Source organism: Budorcas taxicolor, chromosome 5 (assembly GCF_023091745.1).
Source record: "Budorcas taxicolor isolate Tak-1 chromosome 5, Takin1.1, whole genome shotgun sequence".
In the NCBI taxonomy this organism is placed as follows: Eukaryota; Metazoa; Chordata; class Mammalia; order Artiodactyla; family Bovidae; genus Budorcas; species Budorcas taxicolor.
The window spans coordinates 137,851,458-137,872,815 of record NC_068914.1 but is presented as its reverse complement, the minus strand read 5'-3'; the positions used below and the strand labels follow the sequence as shown (position 1 = coordinate 137,872,815).

Below are 21,358 nucleotides of genomic sequence, written 5' to 3'. Positions count from 1 at the left end.
ATTCCCCACGAAACAAACACAAAAGAGACAAATCAGATATCCCTTCCTAAACAGACACAGATATCTATAATATGCTGTATCCTTGGAAAGGTAAAATATACCAAAGAATAATTTCTTGAGCTCAGCATTTCTTTGAGGAAGGTTTAGATATACGCTGGAAAAGGAAAACAATAAGTTTACTTTACTAAGAGTATAAAAAGGTAAAATTCTATTACCTCTAAGATATCATCCTTTTGAACTGAGAGCTCACTGTTGTTTCTTGCCACAAAGTCATACTTGGATTTGGCGTATTTCTTGGGTTGTAGATCATAATTTCTACAAAAAGAAAGAAAAAACATGATCACCCCGCTAGCTTTTGCTAAGAAAAACAAAAGTAAAATGCTAAGGCAAGCCAATTTCTACCAGAAACCATTTGGACAAGTTATTTAGATAGTAGTTATTTTATTATATCTTATAGAATACGGGAACTAAAAGAAACTTTGGCGATTTTACCATTAAAATGAACAAACTATGGCCAGGGTAAAAATAAATAATGCAAAATCACAAAGCTAGTTAGTGCAAAGCCAAATCTAGAATGCAAATCTTTGAATTCTTTGTCCATTAAAATCAATATCCAAAGTATTGGATATTGTTTTGTAAACCAACATTTCTACCATGAAAGGGCCAGGATAATGATCAATGTTACCATGTGTCATAAAATTAAAAGAGACTGACGATAATTTCCAATTGTGGTAATTTAAATTATATGTTGATTTCACTGATTCAAGCAATGACTTCAATTCAAAAACCAAATATCTATGAAAACATTATGACTAAGTGTTAATTTTTAGGAAACCTTTGTCTTGTTATCTATATTGCAAAGGAAGGTATGGATTAAGTACAAGACAAATAACACCTCTTAATTTGTTAATTAATTTACTATAAACTTATTTTAAAAGTAAGAATACGTATATTTTTAAAAAGCTTTATTTTGTATTGGGGTACAGCTGATTAACAATGTTATGTAAAAAACAAAAACAACATTATATATAGTTTTAGGTGCCCAGCAAAGGGACTCAAGACATAAATATACATGTATCCATTTTCCCTCAAACTCCCCTCCTATCCAGGCTGCCACATAGCATTGAGCCGAGTTCAATGTGCTATACAGTAGGTTATTGTTGGTTATCTGTTTTAAATATAGCAGTGTGTACATGTCCATCCCAAATTCCCCAACTATCAAGAACATGTATATTTTTTTAAAAGGAAACTTTCTTTAAAAACCAAACACTTCCTTTAATCATTAAATGACAATTAACAAATTTAACAATGTAATTTTAAAATGCTTTAATATAATAAAACCAGACATATCAACAGTATACTAATATTTTCATTTCAATAATGAAATAATAACTTTATTTTAAAATTAATTTTACTCCCTAATCTTCTCCTCTATTTACATTCCCACGTTTCCTCATATATTTCTGTCAGAGAAAAAGCCGGAAGGAACTAAAGATGCTTGGTCTTTCTTCCCCTGTGAAGTGGCCATTCAGCTTGTTGCCCACCTAGATCGTCTGTAATATCGAGTCACAGTGGGGGCTGCAGGACAGTCTTTGCTATTTTGTACGTCTTAGAAGTAACTGCCAGCATGCATTTACAGAGTGTTTTAGAATTTACAAATCTTCACGGTTTATAGTTTCTTGCCCTCTATAGATTAAACATGGGTAAGACACTGACCATAGTCATCAATCTGAGAATCACACTTTGCAATTTTTTAGATGTACCAATGCTTCTTAAGAGATCTAGCATGTATCAAAATGTATGGTCTCTGTTTCTGATTTGCAGTAATAGATACACACCTGATACAGGGTCTGCACATAGAGATACACACCTGATAGAGTCTGCACATAGAGATACACACCTGATACAGAGTCTGCACATAGACCTACACCCCTGATACAGAGTCTGCACATAGAGATACACCCCTGATATAGAGCAGACACAGAGAAGGTAATGATATGAGACTTCTAAAAAAAGCCACAAATTGCTTTTGAATAGCAGCAAACTATAATCCCTCAAAGGTGTGGGCTCTGAATTCAAAAAGTGCTTTCCCTAAATGGCACTATAATTTCAATGAAGAGTGAATATACTTCATGTGGTATTTACTGCATTTCTGGCATATAGTAAGAGTTTAATAATTATAAAAAACAAACTCCAAATCTCTGTATTATATTTCAGACCAGAAAACTTTCAGTTTTTGTAAGAATGATGACAAATTTTCTTAGCAACATCAACGATCCAGGTGTCTATTAACTATTCAGCTTCTGTTAATAATAAACCCAGCTGAGAGAGACTGGACCCCTGAAGATAACTGAGATATTCAATTTACTCCTTTAAAAAATTCTTTCTCTGGCTAAATATTGACAGTTTTAAGGTCTCTATGCTTAAATATCCCTTCACTAATGGAATTTCCTTCACTAATCTGAAATAATTTCTAGAATCATCACAGCTAAGACAGAAAAAAAAAGGAAAAGGATAATATTAGGATGAGGAACAAGTTACTCAAGAAGAATTTCAATGAAATAATTTTTAAACTTCAAAACTGATTTTCACCTGTATCTACTAAAAATTGAATCTATAATTAAAACTTCTTTCATAAGTTGACATTTTCAAAATGTATTACTCATTGCTGACTTTTCTTTGTACTCAATTTAATATGTTACTAGTGCCCTTAGAATAATAACTGTATAATTTTCATATCATTTTACTCAAGTATTACCTCTGTTATCACTCCTGGCAAAAAGAAAATTTTAACCCCACCTTGTCTAGATTCTAGTAAGGAAAAATATATACTGAAATTAAGGGTGTCCAACACTCATAGTAAGAGATGCTTTGAGATAGGAAAGTACTGGGGCCAGCTCTCTACCCCACTTCATCTGAATGATCATTCTCCTACACCTTTGTTATCACTGTTTCACCTTTTCCTTTCTCTTATGTACATGGGTTGTCTCCATGTAAGCCTCACATACAGTTTACATTGGAAATAAGATGGAAAAAGTGAACCTATTTCAATGCAATTTGTTTCTTTCTCATCTTAATTCTCCATTTTTGCCTACACTGAATTTTTTGAGAGAGTAAACATGGGAAAATAAATGAAGTATGAAACTGAAAAGTAAAAATCAAATACAGAATGAAATGGTAAAATGGTAAATAAGGCATTGATTCTATTTAAATATTCAGTTTATATTTAGTTTAAATACTTTAAACCTATCTAAAGGAGGATTTGTTTGTTTTTGCTGGGAGAGACAAAGATAGAAATTATTTCCTTTAAAAGTTACAGAGCTGGAAAGATCCTTAGAGACCATCTGGTACACACTAGAGAGTTTCAAAACAACTCTTAATTCACAGATTCTGTCAGAAGCATCTTTTAAAACATGGAAAGTCATCCAATGGCATTTGTGTTGTTAGAATTATAGATTGGAAACCTTGCTCACCAAAGCCAGTGCTACAAAGGAGCAGCTGAAACTTTAACAGATAATTACTAGATGAGAAGTTTAAAGAAGTAGTGAACAATGCAGACACTGGCACCTCTATCTGTGTTAAGCCAGAGATAATCATCTACAGCTCCCCAAATCAGGCCAATGAAAAGTTACCTATCTACATGGCGAAGAGGAGTTGGCTTAAAAGCAACAGCAGCCTCCCCTTGGTCCGAATGGGGCCCTCTTCCATAAATGTTATTGAATGCCGTGTACCCATCAGCTGAAGGATACTCTGATGCACTGGAGTGCTGAAAGACAAAGCAGGGAAGGTTAAAAAATCACCACAACTGTTTGCATGAGCAGTGGCATCAGTTAGCAAGAACCAACCATCTACTACACTGTGATCAACTTCATTTTCAAGTGATTGACTATTATTACATGTTAATGTATATGAAATGGAAGGGCGATACATTTTTGGCAAAGGCCTACTTATGATAAAAAAAAGGTAATCAGTGCAAAGACTAAATCTTAATTCCAGAAATAATCAGGTATAAAAAAACAAGAAATTCTTTCCTCTGTGTGAGTGGCTCAGTCGTGTCTGACTCTTTGTGACCTCATGGACTGTAGCCTCCCAGGCTCCTCTGCCCATGGAATTTTCCAGGCAAGAATACTGGAGTTGGTTGCCATTTCCTATTCCAGGGGATCTTCCCCACCCAGGGATCAAACCCACATCTCTTGTATCGCTTGCATTGGCAGGTGGATACTTTACCACTGAGCCACCTGGGAAGCCTTCTTTTCTCTGAAATTTCAATAATAGGTGATTTTGGTATTAGGCAGACTTTAACAGCTTGTATAAAAAAAAAAAAAAACTGGTTGGAAAACAACAATAATAAAACTCTTAATCTTTGCTTTGTATGTTTAAGAAACAAACCTTTAACACCCTACCAAAGGAAATACTACTGCAAGAAAATCATCTGAACTCTACACATTAAAATTATACTACTCTCTCTTTATTCTTAATTTTAAATGTACATGGACACTATGTTTTTCTTAAAAATGGCAGCACTATTATCAGATTTACTGTTAACAGAAACACAGAAAAACATTGATCTTGACAGCCAATAGTACAGGATAAGAAAATGCTGAAGTCATTTCTTTTTGCAGTTAACACAATTAACACAGTTAACAGACGTGAGCCTACTGGGCTACTAAAAGGGAGAACCATTATCTATGGGTCCCATTAAGCAGCATAGCTTTAAAGATATGGCCAAAAAAAAAAAAAAAAAAGCAAACAAGAAAGCTCATCTAAGGATTCTTGTATTGTTTCCTTATATACAATGAATTGTGACAGCTAGTCCCAAGTGGCATCAGTGGTAAAGAACCTGCCTGCCCACCTTGCGGGCTACAACAGTCCATAGGGTCACAAAGAGACAGACACAACTGAAGTGACTTAGCACACATGCATGCACGTGGTAACTGTACAACAGACCCTAAAGCATTAGAATTCCTTGGCTATTTCAATGCTTATGGATTCACTGGGACAAAATATTTGAAACTGGGAATGTTTCAGAAAAGTTTTGAATGCATGTTTACTATAGTTAATTCTAGAGACTAAGTTGGCAGGCATAGGGCTAAGTTCATCCGCAGACAGAGGAGGTGAAGATGTCTCCAATGGACTGCTGCTGATGTCAAAATGCCCATTTCATGTAACTCCTGTGGAATATTTATCAGGATGCTGCACTTAACATACAAATACAGATAAATAATTTTTACCATTTGAATACCTTAGCTTAAACCATCAACAGAGTGAAAAGGCAGTCTGTGAGATGGGGCAAATCATGTATCTGATCATGTATCCAAAATATATAAAGAACTTAACTCAATAGCAAAAAGCAAACAATCCAATTAGGAAATGGGCAGAGGAATTGGATAAACATTTCTCCAAAGACATACAAATGGTCAATAGGTATATTATGTAAAGGTGTTCAACATCACTGATCATCCTGAAAAAGGATATCAAAACCATGACTGAGATGTCATGTCACACCTGATAACAGCTATTGTCAAAAAAATAAAGGATAACAAGCATTGGTAAGGATGTGGAGAAAAGGGAGCCCTTTCGCACTGTTAGTGGGAATGAAAATTGGTTCAGCCAGTATGGAAAACAGTTATGAAAGTTCCTCAAAAAACTAAAATAGAACTTTCATATGGTTCAGCAGTCCCACTACTGAGTATAATCTTGAAGAAGATGAAAATAGATATTCAAAGAGAATTCTGAACCTCAAAATTCACTGCAGCATTATGCATGATAACCAAGATATGGAAAGAACCTATGAGTCCACTACAGATGAGTGGATAAGGACGATGCAGTATGTGTGAATATACAATGGACTATTATTTGGTCATGTAAAGGAAGAGAATCCTGCCATTGTGACAACATGGATAAACCTTGAAGGCATTATGCTAAATGAAATAAGCCAGGCAGAGAAAGACAAACACCACTTGATATATGTGGTGTGTAAAAAAGAAAAAAATCAAGTTCATAGAAACAGAGAGTAAAAAAGTGGTTGCCAGGCTTGCGGGGGTGGGAGAAATAGGGAGAGGCTGGTAAAAGGGTACAGACTTTCAGCCATAAATAAATAAGGTCTGAGGATCTAATGTAAAATGTGGGGACTACAGTGCATAACATTATATAATTAAAACTTGCTAAGAGAGTAGAACATAAATGTTCTCAACAACAGATAAATATGTGAGGTGATGGGTGTGTTAACTAACTAGATGGAGGGCAGGGAATCCTTTCACAATGTATACCTACATCGAATCACAATGAAGTAGACTTTAAAAAGCTTATATTTTTATTTGTCAATTACACTTCTATGAAACTCTAAGTAAAAAATAAAGAACAAATGGCTTAATTTAATTGTGCATCACATCCGTAGGAGCGAGCACAGGCACTAGATGATCAGGCCATCTTTATTAAACGCTATTGTGAAGGGAAGAGTTGAAGAAACAAGAACCACCCACACCTTCTGCCTGGCTCTGAACATGACAGTGTGGTCAGATGGTATGAAATCACTGGTTTTGAGAATAACTGGGAATATTAGCAGGGAGGAAAGAAATGATGACAACTGACTAACTGTGATGACTATACAACGTAGTTTAGGCGGCGGGTGGTTTTGAGGAAAGAGAGTATCGTCACCCATATTTGCCACTCCTCATCACCTATGCCTTTCAATTCAAAACAAAATCACCAGATCCTGAATCACCCAAGTCTTGTCCTGAATGCATCTACTATAGTTGCACTAAAGTATGATAAAATCTCTCTTCTGGGGATGATTGCATTTTCTGCATTGTTAAATCACCATTACTTCAGCCTCTTTTCCAAAAAAATCTTAAGGCATAAAATCCCCAAGAACTGCTAGCAGGTACTTTTCAATTCCTTTTTTTTTTTTCAAATGTCTGAATAAGTGCTCAAGCCATAAAATGGAAAACAGTTTACCGTGGGAAAATGATAACTCATTACAAGGAAGAATTCTCAATAATTCTTGTAAAGATACTTATTCACTGCGAGTAGACAAACTTTTACACTGGAAGCCAGGACATATTACTCTCTCTTTAAATGCACAAATTGAAAGACAACTCACAAAAGTGAATTTCTGAGGCATACATTATTACATGGATAAATTTCCTTCTTTAAGATCTGAGGATTGTAAGCAAGAAATTTCATGATTTGAAAATACTCAGCTGTAACTATAGCAACAGCAAGTGTATCATAATTTCATGATTGATTACATTTTGTTTCCTCCAGAAAAGTTACCCTTTATGAGGAGGGAAAATTCACTGTGATGAGGTCTGAACTATAAAATACAGCTAGGGACATATGTCTGCTAACCAGGGCCAAGAACTGTGAGGTCATCTTTTTAATCACGCAATTAGAGGGAAAGGCAGTTACAGAATTCACCCCGACCATTATCTGCAGCCAGAGAAAAAACAGAGTAGAAAAGATTATTTTCAGAGTAGTATATTTGCTTTATTTGTAAAATTTCAGAATTTAACCATTCTTTTATAACACTATGGCTATTGTCCAAAGAACTGATTTTAAGAAATTTAATTTATATAAATGCTTCTCCCTAAAAGTGAAGATTTACTTTGATTTGCTATTTCATTCCTTGATATCAAAGTTGCCACACTGTAAATACCCACAGGGATCTGAGAAAATTAAGGAATTCAATAAAGGAAATGAACAGGACTTTGAGGAGGATCTACTCATGAATTTTGTGTTTCTCCTTCCAACTAGACCTCATTTGCCTAACTCCTCGGGTTCCAATCATGCTATTTGATTTGGTTCCACTTTAAATGGTGTTTAATTTTCTGTCACAGAAAAACTCATTTTTAAGGAATGTGAAGAGATAACATACCCAATTTGAATCCCTCGATCTGCTCTCCCCATAAATTAGTCTAAAGCCTACCAAAGATCATAAAAGAAGCAATAAATTTTACGATCTCCTCAGGGTGTAATAGTGGTGTAAGTCATCATTTGGACCTAGGACTCGAGTCCAGGAGAAGCTCTGGCCTTCTAGCCAGGCTGATAGGACTTGGGAAAGCTTAGTATGAGGCAAAAAAATAAAAGAAAGAAAGAAATGAGGCATTCAGGAAAGAGCAGCTTGGAACAGGCTTAGAGGTCCTGGGTCCAAGGGGACAGTCTTGAGGGTCTGATGATGGGAGAGGAACATAGGAAAAATGAGCCCAGCAGCAGCGAGGCAATTTCCTGATAAGCAGAGAAAGTACAGAGTCCAAAAGATGGGATCATCAGGGCTCAAGAGCCCTGGCATGAAGGGCAGGGAGGAGAGCCAGCAGGCTGTGAGGTGTGATACTGGCTGGGTTCAGGCTTCACAGGGAAACAGAGCAACTGTCACCATGACAACGAGGTGAGAGGTAACTGAGAGCGTCAGGACATCTAGTCACTAAGTCGAGAACAATCTTCAGGTCAATAAAGTGAGAACTCACAATCAGAATTACATGAGAATGCACAGATCACTGCACCTCCCTCAAAGGATGATGCCAAGGATGTCCCTGGTGGCTCAGTGGACGAGAATCCGCCTGCTTGCCAGTGCAGGGGACACCACTTTGATGCTTGGTCTGGGAAGATCCCACATGCAACAGGGCAACTAAGCCCCTGTGCCACAACTATTGAACCCTCCCGCCTCAACTGCTAAAGCCGGTGCCCCACAACAGGAGAAGCCACCGTGATGAGAAGCCCCTATAACGCACTGAAGGGCAGCCCCCGCTCACCACCACTAGAGAAAGTCTGCACAAAGCATTAAAGACCCAGTGCAGCCAAAAATAAACATTTTTTTTTTTTTTAATAGATGATGCTGAAAGACTACCTCTGTGGATAATCTCTTTGTTTCTTGCTTGCGATGATGTTCTGCTGCGTTTGCCACAGACTCATTCAGTTGATAGAGATCTGGCTCCACTGATGATCCCATGAAGTTCAGCATCGGGGGCTCCCAACCACTGCGGAACCGAGGGACGTACGGTGGAATAAACTGTTCTTTTGGCCACTCTGCTCTGCGGGAGGACATTAAGACAAGTGAACAATCTTAAGAAATTAAGAAATGCTTCTATGCTCAAAATGACCTTCAGTAAGGCTGGCCACACACACACAAAAAAAACAAAAACAACAACAAAAACAATTCACACCTAGCCTGCCCTCTTTCCATCCAAACAGAGAACCTTACATGTTTATGCTTATATTTAAAGGTGATACATGAAAGGAAGGCCGAGTTCTACTTCATGATCTGCTTCCACTACATTGCCTTAATGCTCCATCAACTCAACTTTTAACATGGATATAGGTTTTTGACAATTTGAGGAAAGAATGCAAAGCTAGAAGTGTGATGAGTACTTAGTGCATAAGGTTCTCCAAGCATCTAAAGCAGTTTCTGATCTTCATCTTCTTCTTCATTCCCCTCCCATCACCATGATACTTTCTGATATATATTTTTCAAAAGAGAAACAGCAGACAACATTCTTAAGGCTCATGACTTTTTAAGTTATGAAGTCTCCTAAAATGAAGCAGGTTACCGATTTTATATATTAAATGGATCAGCTAGATTTTCATCAGTAAAATCAAGTGAGGCCTATCTGTAATAAAATCATGATCCATTCATTACTTAATAAGTCTGAGACTTACTCCTGCAAGCTCCTAATCACGTAAGAACCACAAAAACAACTAAATGGGAGAGACATTATTAAATTCGGCTAAAATATGTTGTTTATGTTTCACACAATTTAATTCTTCAGGTTATATTTCTACTATGATGAAGTGAGCTATCATTCAGATTGTTATGTACCTTTATGATTCTTTTTTATCTTTATGAGTTTTAAAGTCAGCATATTAATTTCCTAATACTCTAAATAATCAGGATAGGAAATGACCATTTTCTCATGTCAAAAGCTAACAATATGAGTTCCTTTTGATGTCGTTTTCCCGCTGCTGCTACTGCTGCTAAGTCGCTTCAGTCGTGTCCGACTCTGTGCGACCCCAGAGATGGCAGCCCACCAGGCTCCCCCGTCCCTGGGATTCTCCAGGTAAGGACACTGGAGTGGGTTGCCATTTCCTTCTCCAATGCATGAAAGTGAAAGTGAAACTGAAGTCGCTCAGTCGTGTCCAACTCTTAGCGATCCCATGGACTGCAGCCTACCAGGTTCCTCCGTCTATGGGATTTTCCAGGCAAGAGTACTGGAGTGGGATGCCATTGCTAGTAGTCATTAATTTTCTCATTTTGAGGTAGGACCCAAGACAAAGAAACTAAAAAGCCTAGACTATTTTAATACTATGAGATCTGATAAATTGAATAAAGTTTACAGAAAAAAGCAAAAAGATCTCTACCTATGCTTACCATAAAATCATAATCTACATAAATCTAATAGATTTAAGAAACCTATTTAACCAGTTTTTACATAGTATGAGATATACAATACATTCTGTATTAATAAATTAATATGCATAAATAAATTTAGATAATATTTTCAATATAAAAGCAGCAACAGCAATGCTCTTTAAGAATCTTCTGCTTGGGACTTCCTTGGTGGTCCAGTGGCTAAGACTCTGTGCTGCCAATGGAGAGGGCACAGGTTCGATCCCTGGTCAGGGAACTAGATCCCACATGCTGCAACTAAGACCCGGCGCAGCCAAATAAATAATTAAAATTAAAAAAAAAAAAAAAAGAATCTTCTGCTTGGTAAACCACTCCACGTGTAAAGCACATTCCAACACAGGCAGTTGCCAAAGTCCAAAATATAAGTGGGAATGGTTTATATATATTTCAATAGAAAAAAGGAGAAAAAGATATGAATTGGTCAATTACTTTTAGGCTAGCTTAAAAGCCTTAGGAAGACAAACTGCCAAGTGATCATATGAATGATTTACTCCACGCAGTGAGATTAATACAAAGATTGGAATAAATGAGGAGAGAAGACAGTATTTAATCACATATAATGAAATGAGAAATATTTATAAAACTTGCTTGGCCCAGCAAACTCGAATCCTGCTATTGTTAATGATTACTTTTCCACAGTCACCTTACTGACAAAACATAATTGTAAAATCATTCCCTCTTCTTTTCCGTGTCCACCACCACAGTTCTTATCTCAGGGAGTGCTGACTAATAAGGAGCCTCTACAATTGCATTATTGTCCCAAGGGTCCTCATGCCTTGGGTGAATTTTGTCCACGTCATTACTAGCATTAATGACCAGACTGCCGTTTTAAAGGTGTGGCTGTGTGTGTGTGTCACACTCCTACTCACAAAGCTACTGGTTCTCCTCAGCATTGCACTGGGAGCCTTCAGAGCGCAGCCTTGCTTATCTCTGTACACCTCGTTCGCCACCATTCTTCCACTCCGTTCTCCACAATCCTCTACAACTCAAAGTCTATACTCCAGCTAATTCCACATTCATATTGCATTCTCTTGACTGCTTGCTTCATGCCTTCACTCATGCCACTCTCTCAACTGGACAGGCCCTTTCCCTGCTACATGTTTGTGGAAATCCTACTAAGCCTGTTGAAAGGCACCCAAGCAAAATAACTATGAACATCTACTCCAGGGCCAGACTGCTCAGGTTTGCAGCCTAGCTCTGTCATTTATGAGTCGTACGGCTTTGGAAAAATTCCTTAATCTCTCTTTGCCTTAGTTCCCTCACCTGTACAACAGGCATAATACAGGGACCTATGTACAGTGCATGGTAGGGTGCCTAACAAACACTATATGTATACATATGATTATACACATGCACCTACTGGGGTTATCATCTGATGATTTTAAATGCCAGCCCTTCTTTGGAAGTTCCCCTGGAGAAAGGAATGACCATCCACTCTAGCATTCTTTTCTGGAGAATGGCATGGACAGAGGAGCCTGGTAGACTACAGAGTCCACGGGGTCATGAAGAGTCGAACGTGACTGAACATGACCAACACATGGCTTCTTTGAAAGTTAACTGCTTTCCTCTCCAAACCATCTTCCTGACAGCTCCATCTTGCCAAGTGACAGTTTTAATGAGTTTCTCCTGGGACTCATCATGCCTTACACGTCTATCTTCTCCAGCTTTTTAAGAATTTAGGCCTTCTCATCTACAGCATCTACTCCTTCAAACATAGAAGGTTTTAATGAAATATCTCACTAGATTTGTGTACTAAACAAACAACACTTAAAAGTTATTATAGGTGTGCTGTCCTTAGTCACTCAGTCCTGTCTGACTCTTTGTGACCCCATGGACTGTAGCCCACCGAGCTCCTCTGTCCATGGAATTCTCCAGGCCAGAACACTGGAGTGCGTAGCCATTCGCTTCTCCAGGGCATCTTCCTAACCCAGGGATCGAACCCAGGTCTCCCACATGGCAGGTTGATTCTTTACCATCTGAGCCACCAGGAAAGCCCTAGTAAATGTGCTGTGCTTTAGAAAAAAGGTACTGTAGGTATTCGATGCTAAACACGCATGTATGTTTACCTGGTTTTCATCCAAGAGTCTCCCAGTGACATCCACAGCTGCCTCTCATCGGCACTGACCGTGTAATTTAAGAAATCGATGGTGTCCTTCGTCAGTAGGGGGCTGAGCACTGAACCAGCCAGCTCAGGACCTCCTGTTGCCTGCACCACCTAAAGTGGCAACAAATCACTTTTTAGCAAGATGATGATTATATGAACATTTTCAAAATGTGTAGATTAAAAAAAAACATGAAAAAAACAAGTGGTCTTTATACATTCCAATTAAATCTTGATCCAGATCAATCTGCCCAGCCCAATGGCGACTAATAATTTAAAATGAAAAGTTAATAGTTTAACAATTTTCACAGTATCTGTCTACTGGCTTCACATGACTGTACATTCCCTGGAAAATATTCATGGTTACCCTGAGAATTCTTAGTCAGATGGTTTAACTATTGTATATATATATATATCTTTACTGGAAAATCTATTATGCCAAACTTGAGAAATACAGTTCTCGAAATGAATACGCTAGGGAGAAACAAGGCTTGAGTTAACAGTCTATGACTGTGCCTATAAAGACATAGAAAAATAAAGGCATCCAGAGGGAAAGGTGAGAGAAAGAGGAGAAATGGTCCTCTGAATCTATGGTATTGCTTCCCAGAATTTAATTCAAGGAAATGCCCTGATATAAAATAGATAACTTCATGATTAGCAAATGCAAATAAACAGGTGCAACTCTCTGATAAGCAAAATGATGATAAGTAGATGTCTGAAATCTGCTCCAGTGTTACTTCTAAGGGGCTGTTTCCTGGCTAAAGAATGGTAATCTCCTAGAGCAGAAACCAGAGCCCTTTTATAAAAATCTCACCTTCCCGGAGATATGGCACAAGAATAAAGGGATCTTTTTTCTAATGGCGCCAGACCAAAAGTCAGTTTCTCTCCAGTCATCCTGGTGTGCTGAGCCTGCCACGCTGTTTTATGTCTGTGTCTCTGCACATACTGGTTCCCAGCACCTCCAGAAGCCGCTTCCTCATCATTTTAGAACTCTGCTTGGGTCCCACCTCCTCTGAGAAGCCCTTCCTAACCCTACAGTGTAACTCTGATGCACCCTGGGGTCCGCAAGCATGCATATCAGTCACACATTTCACTGTAACATGGACTTTTTTTTTTCAGTTCTCCTCCCTTGAGAACATGGACCAAAGTTTATCTGACTTTGAACTACAGAAGACACACGGTTAGGGGAATGAATGAGAATACATGAAAGAAAAGATGAAGGATAAGGGAGGTAGGCAGACTCTTATTTGAGAACAAAACCTACCGTGACAGCCTGGCACAGGGATTTTTAAACTTCCAAGCCCTAGAACCTCTAATAAATAGACAACAATGACTAAGAGGGAAAGTAAGTAAGTAAAGAAACACTAAAATCTTTGGTTTAGCAGTAGGAATAGGAAAGGGACCAAAAGAAAGTAAATAAAGGCATGGGCCAAAGTCCCCTCTTGAGAATGTAAGTAGGCATGTGGGCACATGTTTGTGCTGTGGGTATGCTTGTATGGAAATGCTGAGGACACAGGGAGGTACCCATGAAGTCTTACGGTTTAATCAAATGTCTTTGTTTAAATCGGAGATAACTGCTTTACAGTGTTATGATATCTTCTGCTATACAACAAAGTGAACATGTATACATATATCCCCTCTCTTCTAGCCTCACTCCCACCCAAACCCCATCCCACCCCTCTAGGTCACCAGAGAGCACTGGGCTGAGCTCCCTGCGCCATACAGCAAGTTCCCTACTAGCTATCTATTGTACACATGGTAACTCACAAGGTTTAAAACCACAGAATTTTGTCTGGCTGGTAGCAGGCACTGAATAAATGTACCTATCCACTTCTCTTGTCTAAATAAAATGTGACTAAATATGTGACTCAGTAGGCAGTACCCTGAATGAAGCAACTGAAGTGTTATGTTTGGGAGACCATTAATAAGGAGTCATTTTTGAGAAATGAAAATATAAAATAAATCAGTGTTTTCAGATGCATAGCCTGATTACAAAGAACTAATTTTCGTATGTTAGGGAAACCAGTCCCATTATTTTATAGTTCTGTTCTGTGTAATGTCTAGATACCTACTTATGATCTGTGAAAGACTGTGAACAGAATGAAAGGAGGTGGCAAAATTGCTTTCTAAACAATACTTCCTAACACTCAAACTAAGATAGTTTTAAATGTGTTGAAGAAAAAAGAATACAAATTTTGTTAATGAGCTAGAATCAGTTTCTTTGCATATGGAGAGCCTTGATCCAATTTTTTAAAGTGCTTAAAAAGCAAGAATTATTCAACAATAACTAGGCAAGTAGAAATCAGATGCTCTATTTATAGCAACAACATAGGGACACATTCATAAATTATTGATGTAGCCTTGAACTTTCATCTTTCATCTTGCTTATCGCAAGATAGTTCTGAAATTCATGTTGATGAGGTTGCTTAATTTCCTATGTTTGTAAAACAGTATTCATTTCAGATTCTACTTCAGGTCTTGTCTAGTTACCCTTGGAGAAAGAAAAATGAGGTGTATTCCTTTTTGTTACCTGGATTCTTTTTCTTATTTTTTCTGATATTCAAGCAAAACCTATGAGAAATGCTTGAATTTGCTCCATTTTTTATAAAGAATGAAGAACTCAGTGGCCATGGTCTTCATATGCTCTAAATCAAATTAGTGAAATTTATCTGCTTCATAGTTACCATTCTTACCCTTAAAAAAAAGATTACAGAAATAACACACAGAGCAGTCACATACCACTAACAATTATCATTATTGCTAGTGTCATTCTAAAAAGCAATCATTTGCTCTTTTTATAGGATGAACCATTCAAAACCACTCCATCAAACAGAAAACCGTCCTTCTAGAGGTATTTAAAAGAAAGAGATTCTGTCTTCTCGCTCCCTCACTTGCCCTCCCCACAAAAAGAGGAATGACACCAAATGTGTGGTCTTATACTGTATCTTAGGAAAGAGTGATTTGTAGCCCAGTCTCTTTTGGGATCTGTCTGTACGAAAAGTTAACAACTGTTCCACCTGCTTTCTGTTGCCATGCTTTTCTTAAATCCCAGTGCTTTTGTGCGTGCCCTCAATTATTTCAGCTAAATTTCTTAGCTGTCCAGGAAGACAAGACAGTGGTACACGTTAGCTTGGAAAACCCACTATTACACAGTTTGTAAATATAAGAAAGAGAAAATGGGAAGGAAAGTATATTACTGTACCTATTTCATTAAACGTATAAGAAAAGACTATACCTGGGTATGGAAAATCTAGAAGATGAAAATGTGTATCTTGGATCCCGGCCTATGACACAAGTGGTATACCCTTTTGCTGGATAAAATCATGGAAATATCCAGCTTCTTCATAAAGTGACTGTTCCCAATGTACCATTTTATTAGCTTCAAAAATTACACCTTATATAAAAATATGCTTTTTACAAAAATACAGGAAGGGGAGTTTTCTGCAGGAAAACCTGTGTTATGAACACATTACTATACCTGGCATGTATGGGCCTTCAAAGACTGCTAACTATCCCCTAGTATCCATTCTCCCCTTCCTTCTAAAAAGAGAAGTCCCTACATTTTAGATGGACTCATAGCTGCTCCAATGGAGATGCCATGCTTCTGGTATTAGGCATGGCCATGTGAGTAAGTCCGCACCATTTGGATAATGCCAGTAACTGTTTAAGCTCAGTCACCTTCTTAAAGTTATTTTTCTTTGCCATTGTATGGCTGTTATTAGGACACAGAGATAAGTTAGCTTCCACATTAGAAATGCCTAGCCTGAGTATCTCAATTCTTCCTCTTGCAAACATTTTCTTCATTTGGCTTCTAGAATACCTACTATGATACTCCTGTTTTTCTTCTCCTGATTTCCTGCTTATTCTTACTTTTTTTGCTGATTCTTCTCACTCTCTTATCACTGAAACTACCTAAGGCTCCATCACCCCTTCTTCTTTTTTATTTATCACCATTTTCTTGGTGGCACCATCCAATTTCATGGCCTTGTATGCAGAGGATCTTCACAGTTATAACGCTAGCCTGATTTCTCCATTGAATCCCAGATTCATACATTCAACTACCAATTCAAATTTCTCCATCTGGACATACCTCACTTTTGACATTATCTAAAGAATATTCCTTCAGTTCAGTTCAGTCGCTCAGTCGTGTCCGACTCTCTGCGACTCCATGAATCGCAGCACGCCAGGCCTCCCTGTCCATCACCAACTCCCAGAGTTCACTCAGATTCATGTGCATCGAGTCACTGATGCCATCTAGCCATCTCATCCTCGGTCATCCCCTTGTCCTCCTGCTCCCAATCCCTCCCAACATCAAAGTCTTTTCCAATGAGTCAACTCTTTTCATGAGGTGGCCAAAGTACTGGAGTTGTAGCTTTAGCATCATTCCCTCCAAAGAAATCCCAGGGCTGATCTCCTTCAGAATGGACTGGTTGGATCTCCTTGCAGTCCAAGGGACTCTCAAGAGTCTTCTCCAACAATACAGTTCAAAAGCATCAATTCTTCGGCACTCAGCCTTCTTCAGGATCCAACTCTCACATCCATACATGACTACTGAAAAAACCAGAGCCTTGACTATATGGACCTTAGTCAGCAAAGTATTGTCTCTGCTTTTGAATATGCTATCTAGGTTGGTTATAACTTTTCTTCCAAGGAGTAAGCATCTTTTAATTTCATGGCTGCAGTCACTATCTGCAGTGATTTTCAGTTCAGTCACTCAGTCGTGTCCGACTCTTTGCGACCCCATGAACTGCAGCACGCCAGGCCTCCCTGTCCATCACCATCTCCCAGAGTTGACTGAGACTCACGTCCATCGAGCAGTGATTTTAGAGCCCAAGAAAATAAACTCTGACACTGTTTCCACTGTTTCCCCATCTATTTCCCATGAAGTGATGGGACCGGATGCCATGATCTTCGTTTTCTGAATGTTGAGCTTTAAGCCAGCTTTTTCACTCTCCTCTTTCACTTTCATCAAGAGGCTTTTTAGTTCCTCTTCACTTTCTGCCATAAGGGTGGTGTCATCTGCCTATCTGAGGTTATTGATATTTCTTCCAGCAATCTTGATACAGCTTGTGTTTCTTCCAGTCCAGTGTTTCTCATGATGTACTCTGCATAGAAGTTAAATAAGCAGGGTGACAATATACAGCCTTGACGTACTCCTTTTCCTATTTGGAACCAGGCTGTTGTTCCATGTCCAGTTCTAACTGTTGCTTCCTGACCTGCATACAGATTTCTCAAGAGGCAGGTCAGGTGGTCTGGTATTCCCATCTCTCTCAGAATTTTCCACAGTTTCTTGTGATCCACACAGTCAAGGGCTTTGGCATAGTCAATAAAGCAGTAATAGATGTTTTTCTGGAACTCTCTTGCTTTTTCCATGATCCAGCGGATGTTGGCAATTAGATCTCTGGTTCCTCTGCCTTTTCTAAAACCAGCTTGAACATCAGGAAGTTCACGGTTCACGTATTGCTGAAGCCTGGCTTGGAGAATTTTGAACATTACTTTACTAGCATGTGAAGTGAGTGCAATTGTGTGGTAGTTTGAGCATTCTTTGGCATTGCCTTTCTTTGGGGCTGGAATGAAAACTGACCTTCTCCAGTCCTGTGGCCACAGCTGAGTTTTCCAAATTTGCTGGCATATTGAGTGCAGCACTTTCACAGCATCATCTTTCAGGATTTGAAATAGCTCAACTGGAATGCCATCACTTCCACTTACCTCCTGCCAAAAACCCATTTTACTCACAGTCTTCTCCATCTCAGTTAATAATTAGTCCATCCTTCCAGTCTCAAGCCAGAACTGTGGAGAAATCTTGGACTCTTACACAACACTTACAATCTGCCAGCAACTCCTGTTGCTTCTGTTTAATAACAAGAATTACACTTCTCACCACCTCCAATGTTAGTTACTTGATCGCAACTACATAATCTCCCATCAGGAATTTTTCCAGGGCCACCTCAGTCCCTTCCTCCCTCAAATTTCTAAACACTGTAGCCAAAGCAATCCTTTTCTGCTGTAAAGCCTCCAAAAGCGTCAAAGGTTTCACAATCATCAGTGAAGACCAATAGGCTATGTCCTCCTGTTTGCTGACCTTATCTCCCTCTAGTTGAGCTCCCTTTTATTCCATTCAAGTGACAATAACTATTTCTTCCAAGAACAGGAGTTACATGTTACCATCTCAGAGCATCAACATTAGCTGTTTTCTGCCTGGGAAGTCTCTTCCTTCAGAAATCCACATGACTCATTTCTTACTTCATTTCCTCAAATGATACTTTTTCAGTGAGTCATTCCCTTAAACAACCCTATTCAAAAAAGTGTAATACTTCACAACACACACACATACATACATGGCACTCCCTGTCTCCTCCTCTGTATTTTTTCACACAGGATTTGAGTGAATTATTTGTACATTTTTCAGATTACTGGCTGCCACTACATAATACAACATAAGTTCCAATAAGAATTTATGTTTTATGGTCCAAAAGGATACATGTATCCCAATGTTCATCGCAGCACTGTTTGTAACAGCCAAGACATGGAAGCAACCTGAACACCCACTGACAGAGGACTGGATGAAAAAGATGTGTAACATATATACAATGGAATATTACTTAACCATTAGTAAGAATGGAATAACGCCATGTGCAACAACATGGGAGGACCTACAGATTATCATTTTGAGTGAAGTCAAAGAAGAAATATTGTATTACATCCCTTAAACCTGGAATCTAAAAGGAAATGATACAAATGAACTTATTTAAAATAGAAACAGACTCACAGACTTAGAGAATGAACGTATGGTTGCCAGGAGCGAAGAGGAGGAAGGGATACTTAGGGAGTTTGGGAGGGACATGTACACACTGCTATATTTAAAATGAATAACAACAAGGACCTACTGTATAGCACAGGGAACCCTGCTCAAGGTTATGTGGCAGCCTGGATGGGAGGGGAGTTTGGGGGAGAAGGGATACACATGTGGGTATGACTGAGCCCCTTTGTTGTCCACTTGAAACTATTACAACATTGTTAATTGGCTGTATTCCAATACAAAATTAAAAGGTTAAAAAAAGAAGTTATGTGTTTTGTTTCTGCTGAGCTACCAATAATGCCAAGCATATAAAGTGAAAGTGAAGTCGTGTCCGACTCTTTGAGACCCCGTGGACTGTAGGCCACCAGCTTCTTCCATCCATGGGATTTCCCAGGCAAGAATACTGGAGTGGGTTGCCATTTCCTTCTCCAGGGGATCTTCCCGACCCAGGGATCAAACATGGGTCTCCCGCATTGCAGGCAGACGCTTTAACCTCTGAGCCACCAGGGAAGCCCATAGCATGTAGCAGGCTCCCAATTAATATTTGCTGAATAAATAAATGAATGAACAAGTGACTGAATCAGATGCAGCTCAGGAGATGGAGGAACATCTCAGTGAAAGAAATCTGGATCTCTGGGTAACTTCATAGAGCAAAGCTATCTGTCAGCATTGGACTCCTCATGCCTAGCCTGTTTTGAGAGAAATAAAACTTTCTATATTGTTCAAGCCATTTACGTTGTATACTAGTATATACTAAAACACTGGCATTCAAAAAATTTTCTTTTTTCTCATTTTCTTAGTTCTTTCAAAGACATCAGTTTTCTCAGCTAATAAATTAAGTGTTTAGACTAGGCAATTTCTAAGTTTCTTTTCAGTTCAGTTCAGTCGCTCAGTCCTGTCTGACTCTTTGTGAACCCATGAACCACGCAGCAAGCCAGGCCTCCCTGTCCATCACCAACTCCTGAAGTTTACCCAAACTCATGTCCATTGAGTCGGTGATGCCTTCCAACCATCTCATCCTCTGTCTTACCCTTCTCCTCCTGCCCTTAATCTTTCCCAGCATCAGGGTCTTTTCAAATGAGTCAACTCTTCACATGAGGTGGCCAAAGTATTGGAGTTTTCAGCTTCAACATCAGTCCTTCCAATGAATATTCAGGACTTATTTCCTTTAGGATGGACTGGTTGGATCTCCTTGCAGTCCAAAGGACTCTCAAGAGTCTTCTCCAACACCACAGTTCAAAAGCATCAATTGGCGCTCAGCCTTCTTTATAGTCCATCTCTCACATCCATACATGACTACTGGAAAAACCATAGCCTTGACTAGACGGATCTTTGTTGACAAAGTAATGTCTCTGATTTTTAATATGCTGTCTAGGTTGGTCATAACTTTCCTTCCAAGGAGTAAGCATCTTTTAATCTCATGGCTGCAATCACCATCTGCAGTGATTTTAGAGTCCCAAAAAGAAAAGTCAGCCACTGATTCCACTGTTTCCCCATCTATTTGCCATAAAGTGGTAGGACCGGATGCCATGATCTTCGTTTTCTGAATGTTGAGCTTTAAGCCAACTTTTTCACTCTCCTCTTTCACTTTCATCAAGAGGCTCTTTAGTTCTTTTAAGCTTTCAAATTTCACATCATCAATGTCCACAAGAGACGCCAAAAGAAACAGTACCCAAGCAAGGCAATGAAGAAAAACTATCAAGATAATCTAGACAGATATGTGGGGTTGATAAAATACTAAGAACAATTACTTTCTGAAATTAACAAAATCTTACCATATTTAATGGAGTAAATAAAAAATGAACCAAATCTGCAGCACTAGGATTCTGGATGTGAGATTTCAATTTGGCCTGTAAGATTAAAAAAGCAGGCAAACACATTACTACAATGAAATCAGGCCAAAGACAGACATTCGAAAAGGTTCAACACAGACTCAAAAGAAGAGGTTTTGCTGCTAGTTTCACCTTTGGAATCTCAATTAGCAAGCACTGAATTAGATTAGGAGAACTTCATTTTAAAAATTAGAGTCATCCTTTTTTGATCAAGTGTCTTAGAT

The 21,358-nt window shown here is 38.6% G+C and overlaps 1 protein-coding gene and 1 non-coding gene across 3 annotated transcripts in view; one reads left to right on the top strand and one right to left on the bottom strand.

Moving 5' to 3' along the window:
- EPS8 (epidermal growth factor receptor pathway substrate 8) overlaps positions 1–21,358 on the bottom strand; it is a 212,605-nt gene that overhangs the window by 27,383 nt on the left and 163,864 nt on the right. For both annotated transcript variants that reach the window (XR_008199334.1, XM_052639440.1), the window contains exons 13-17: positions 21,078–21,152; positions 12,469–12,617; positions 8,846–9,029; positions 3,633–3,766; positions 216–315 (exon numbers count right to left, since the gene is read on the bottom strand). Coding sequence is in view for 1 of the 2 variants with exons in the window: in XM_052639440.1 (XP_052495400.1) it covers positions 216–315; positions 3,633–3,766; positions 8,846–9,029; positions 12,469–12,617; positions 21,078–21,152 (642 nt within the window). In the remaining variant the exon portion in view is untranslated. The remainder of the gene's footprint in view (positions 1–215; positions 316–3,632; positions 3,767–8,845; positions 9,030–12,468; positions 12,618–21,077; positions 21,153–21,358) is intronic.
- Positions 10,547–10,619, top strand: TRNAG-GCC (transfer RNA glycine (anticodon GCC)). Its single transcript has one exon. It is a non-coding gene; the product is annotated as a tRNA-Gly (tRNA).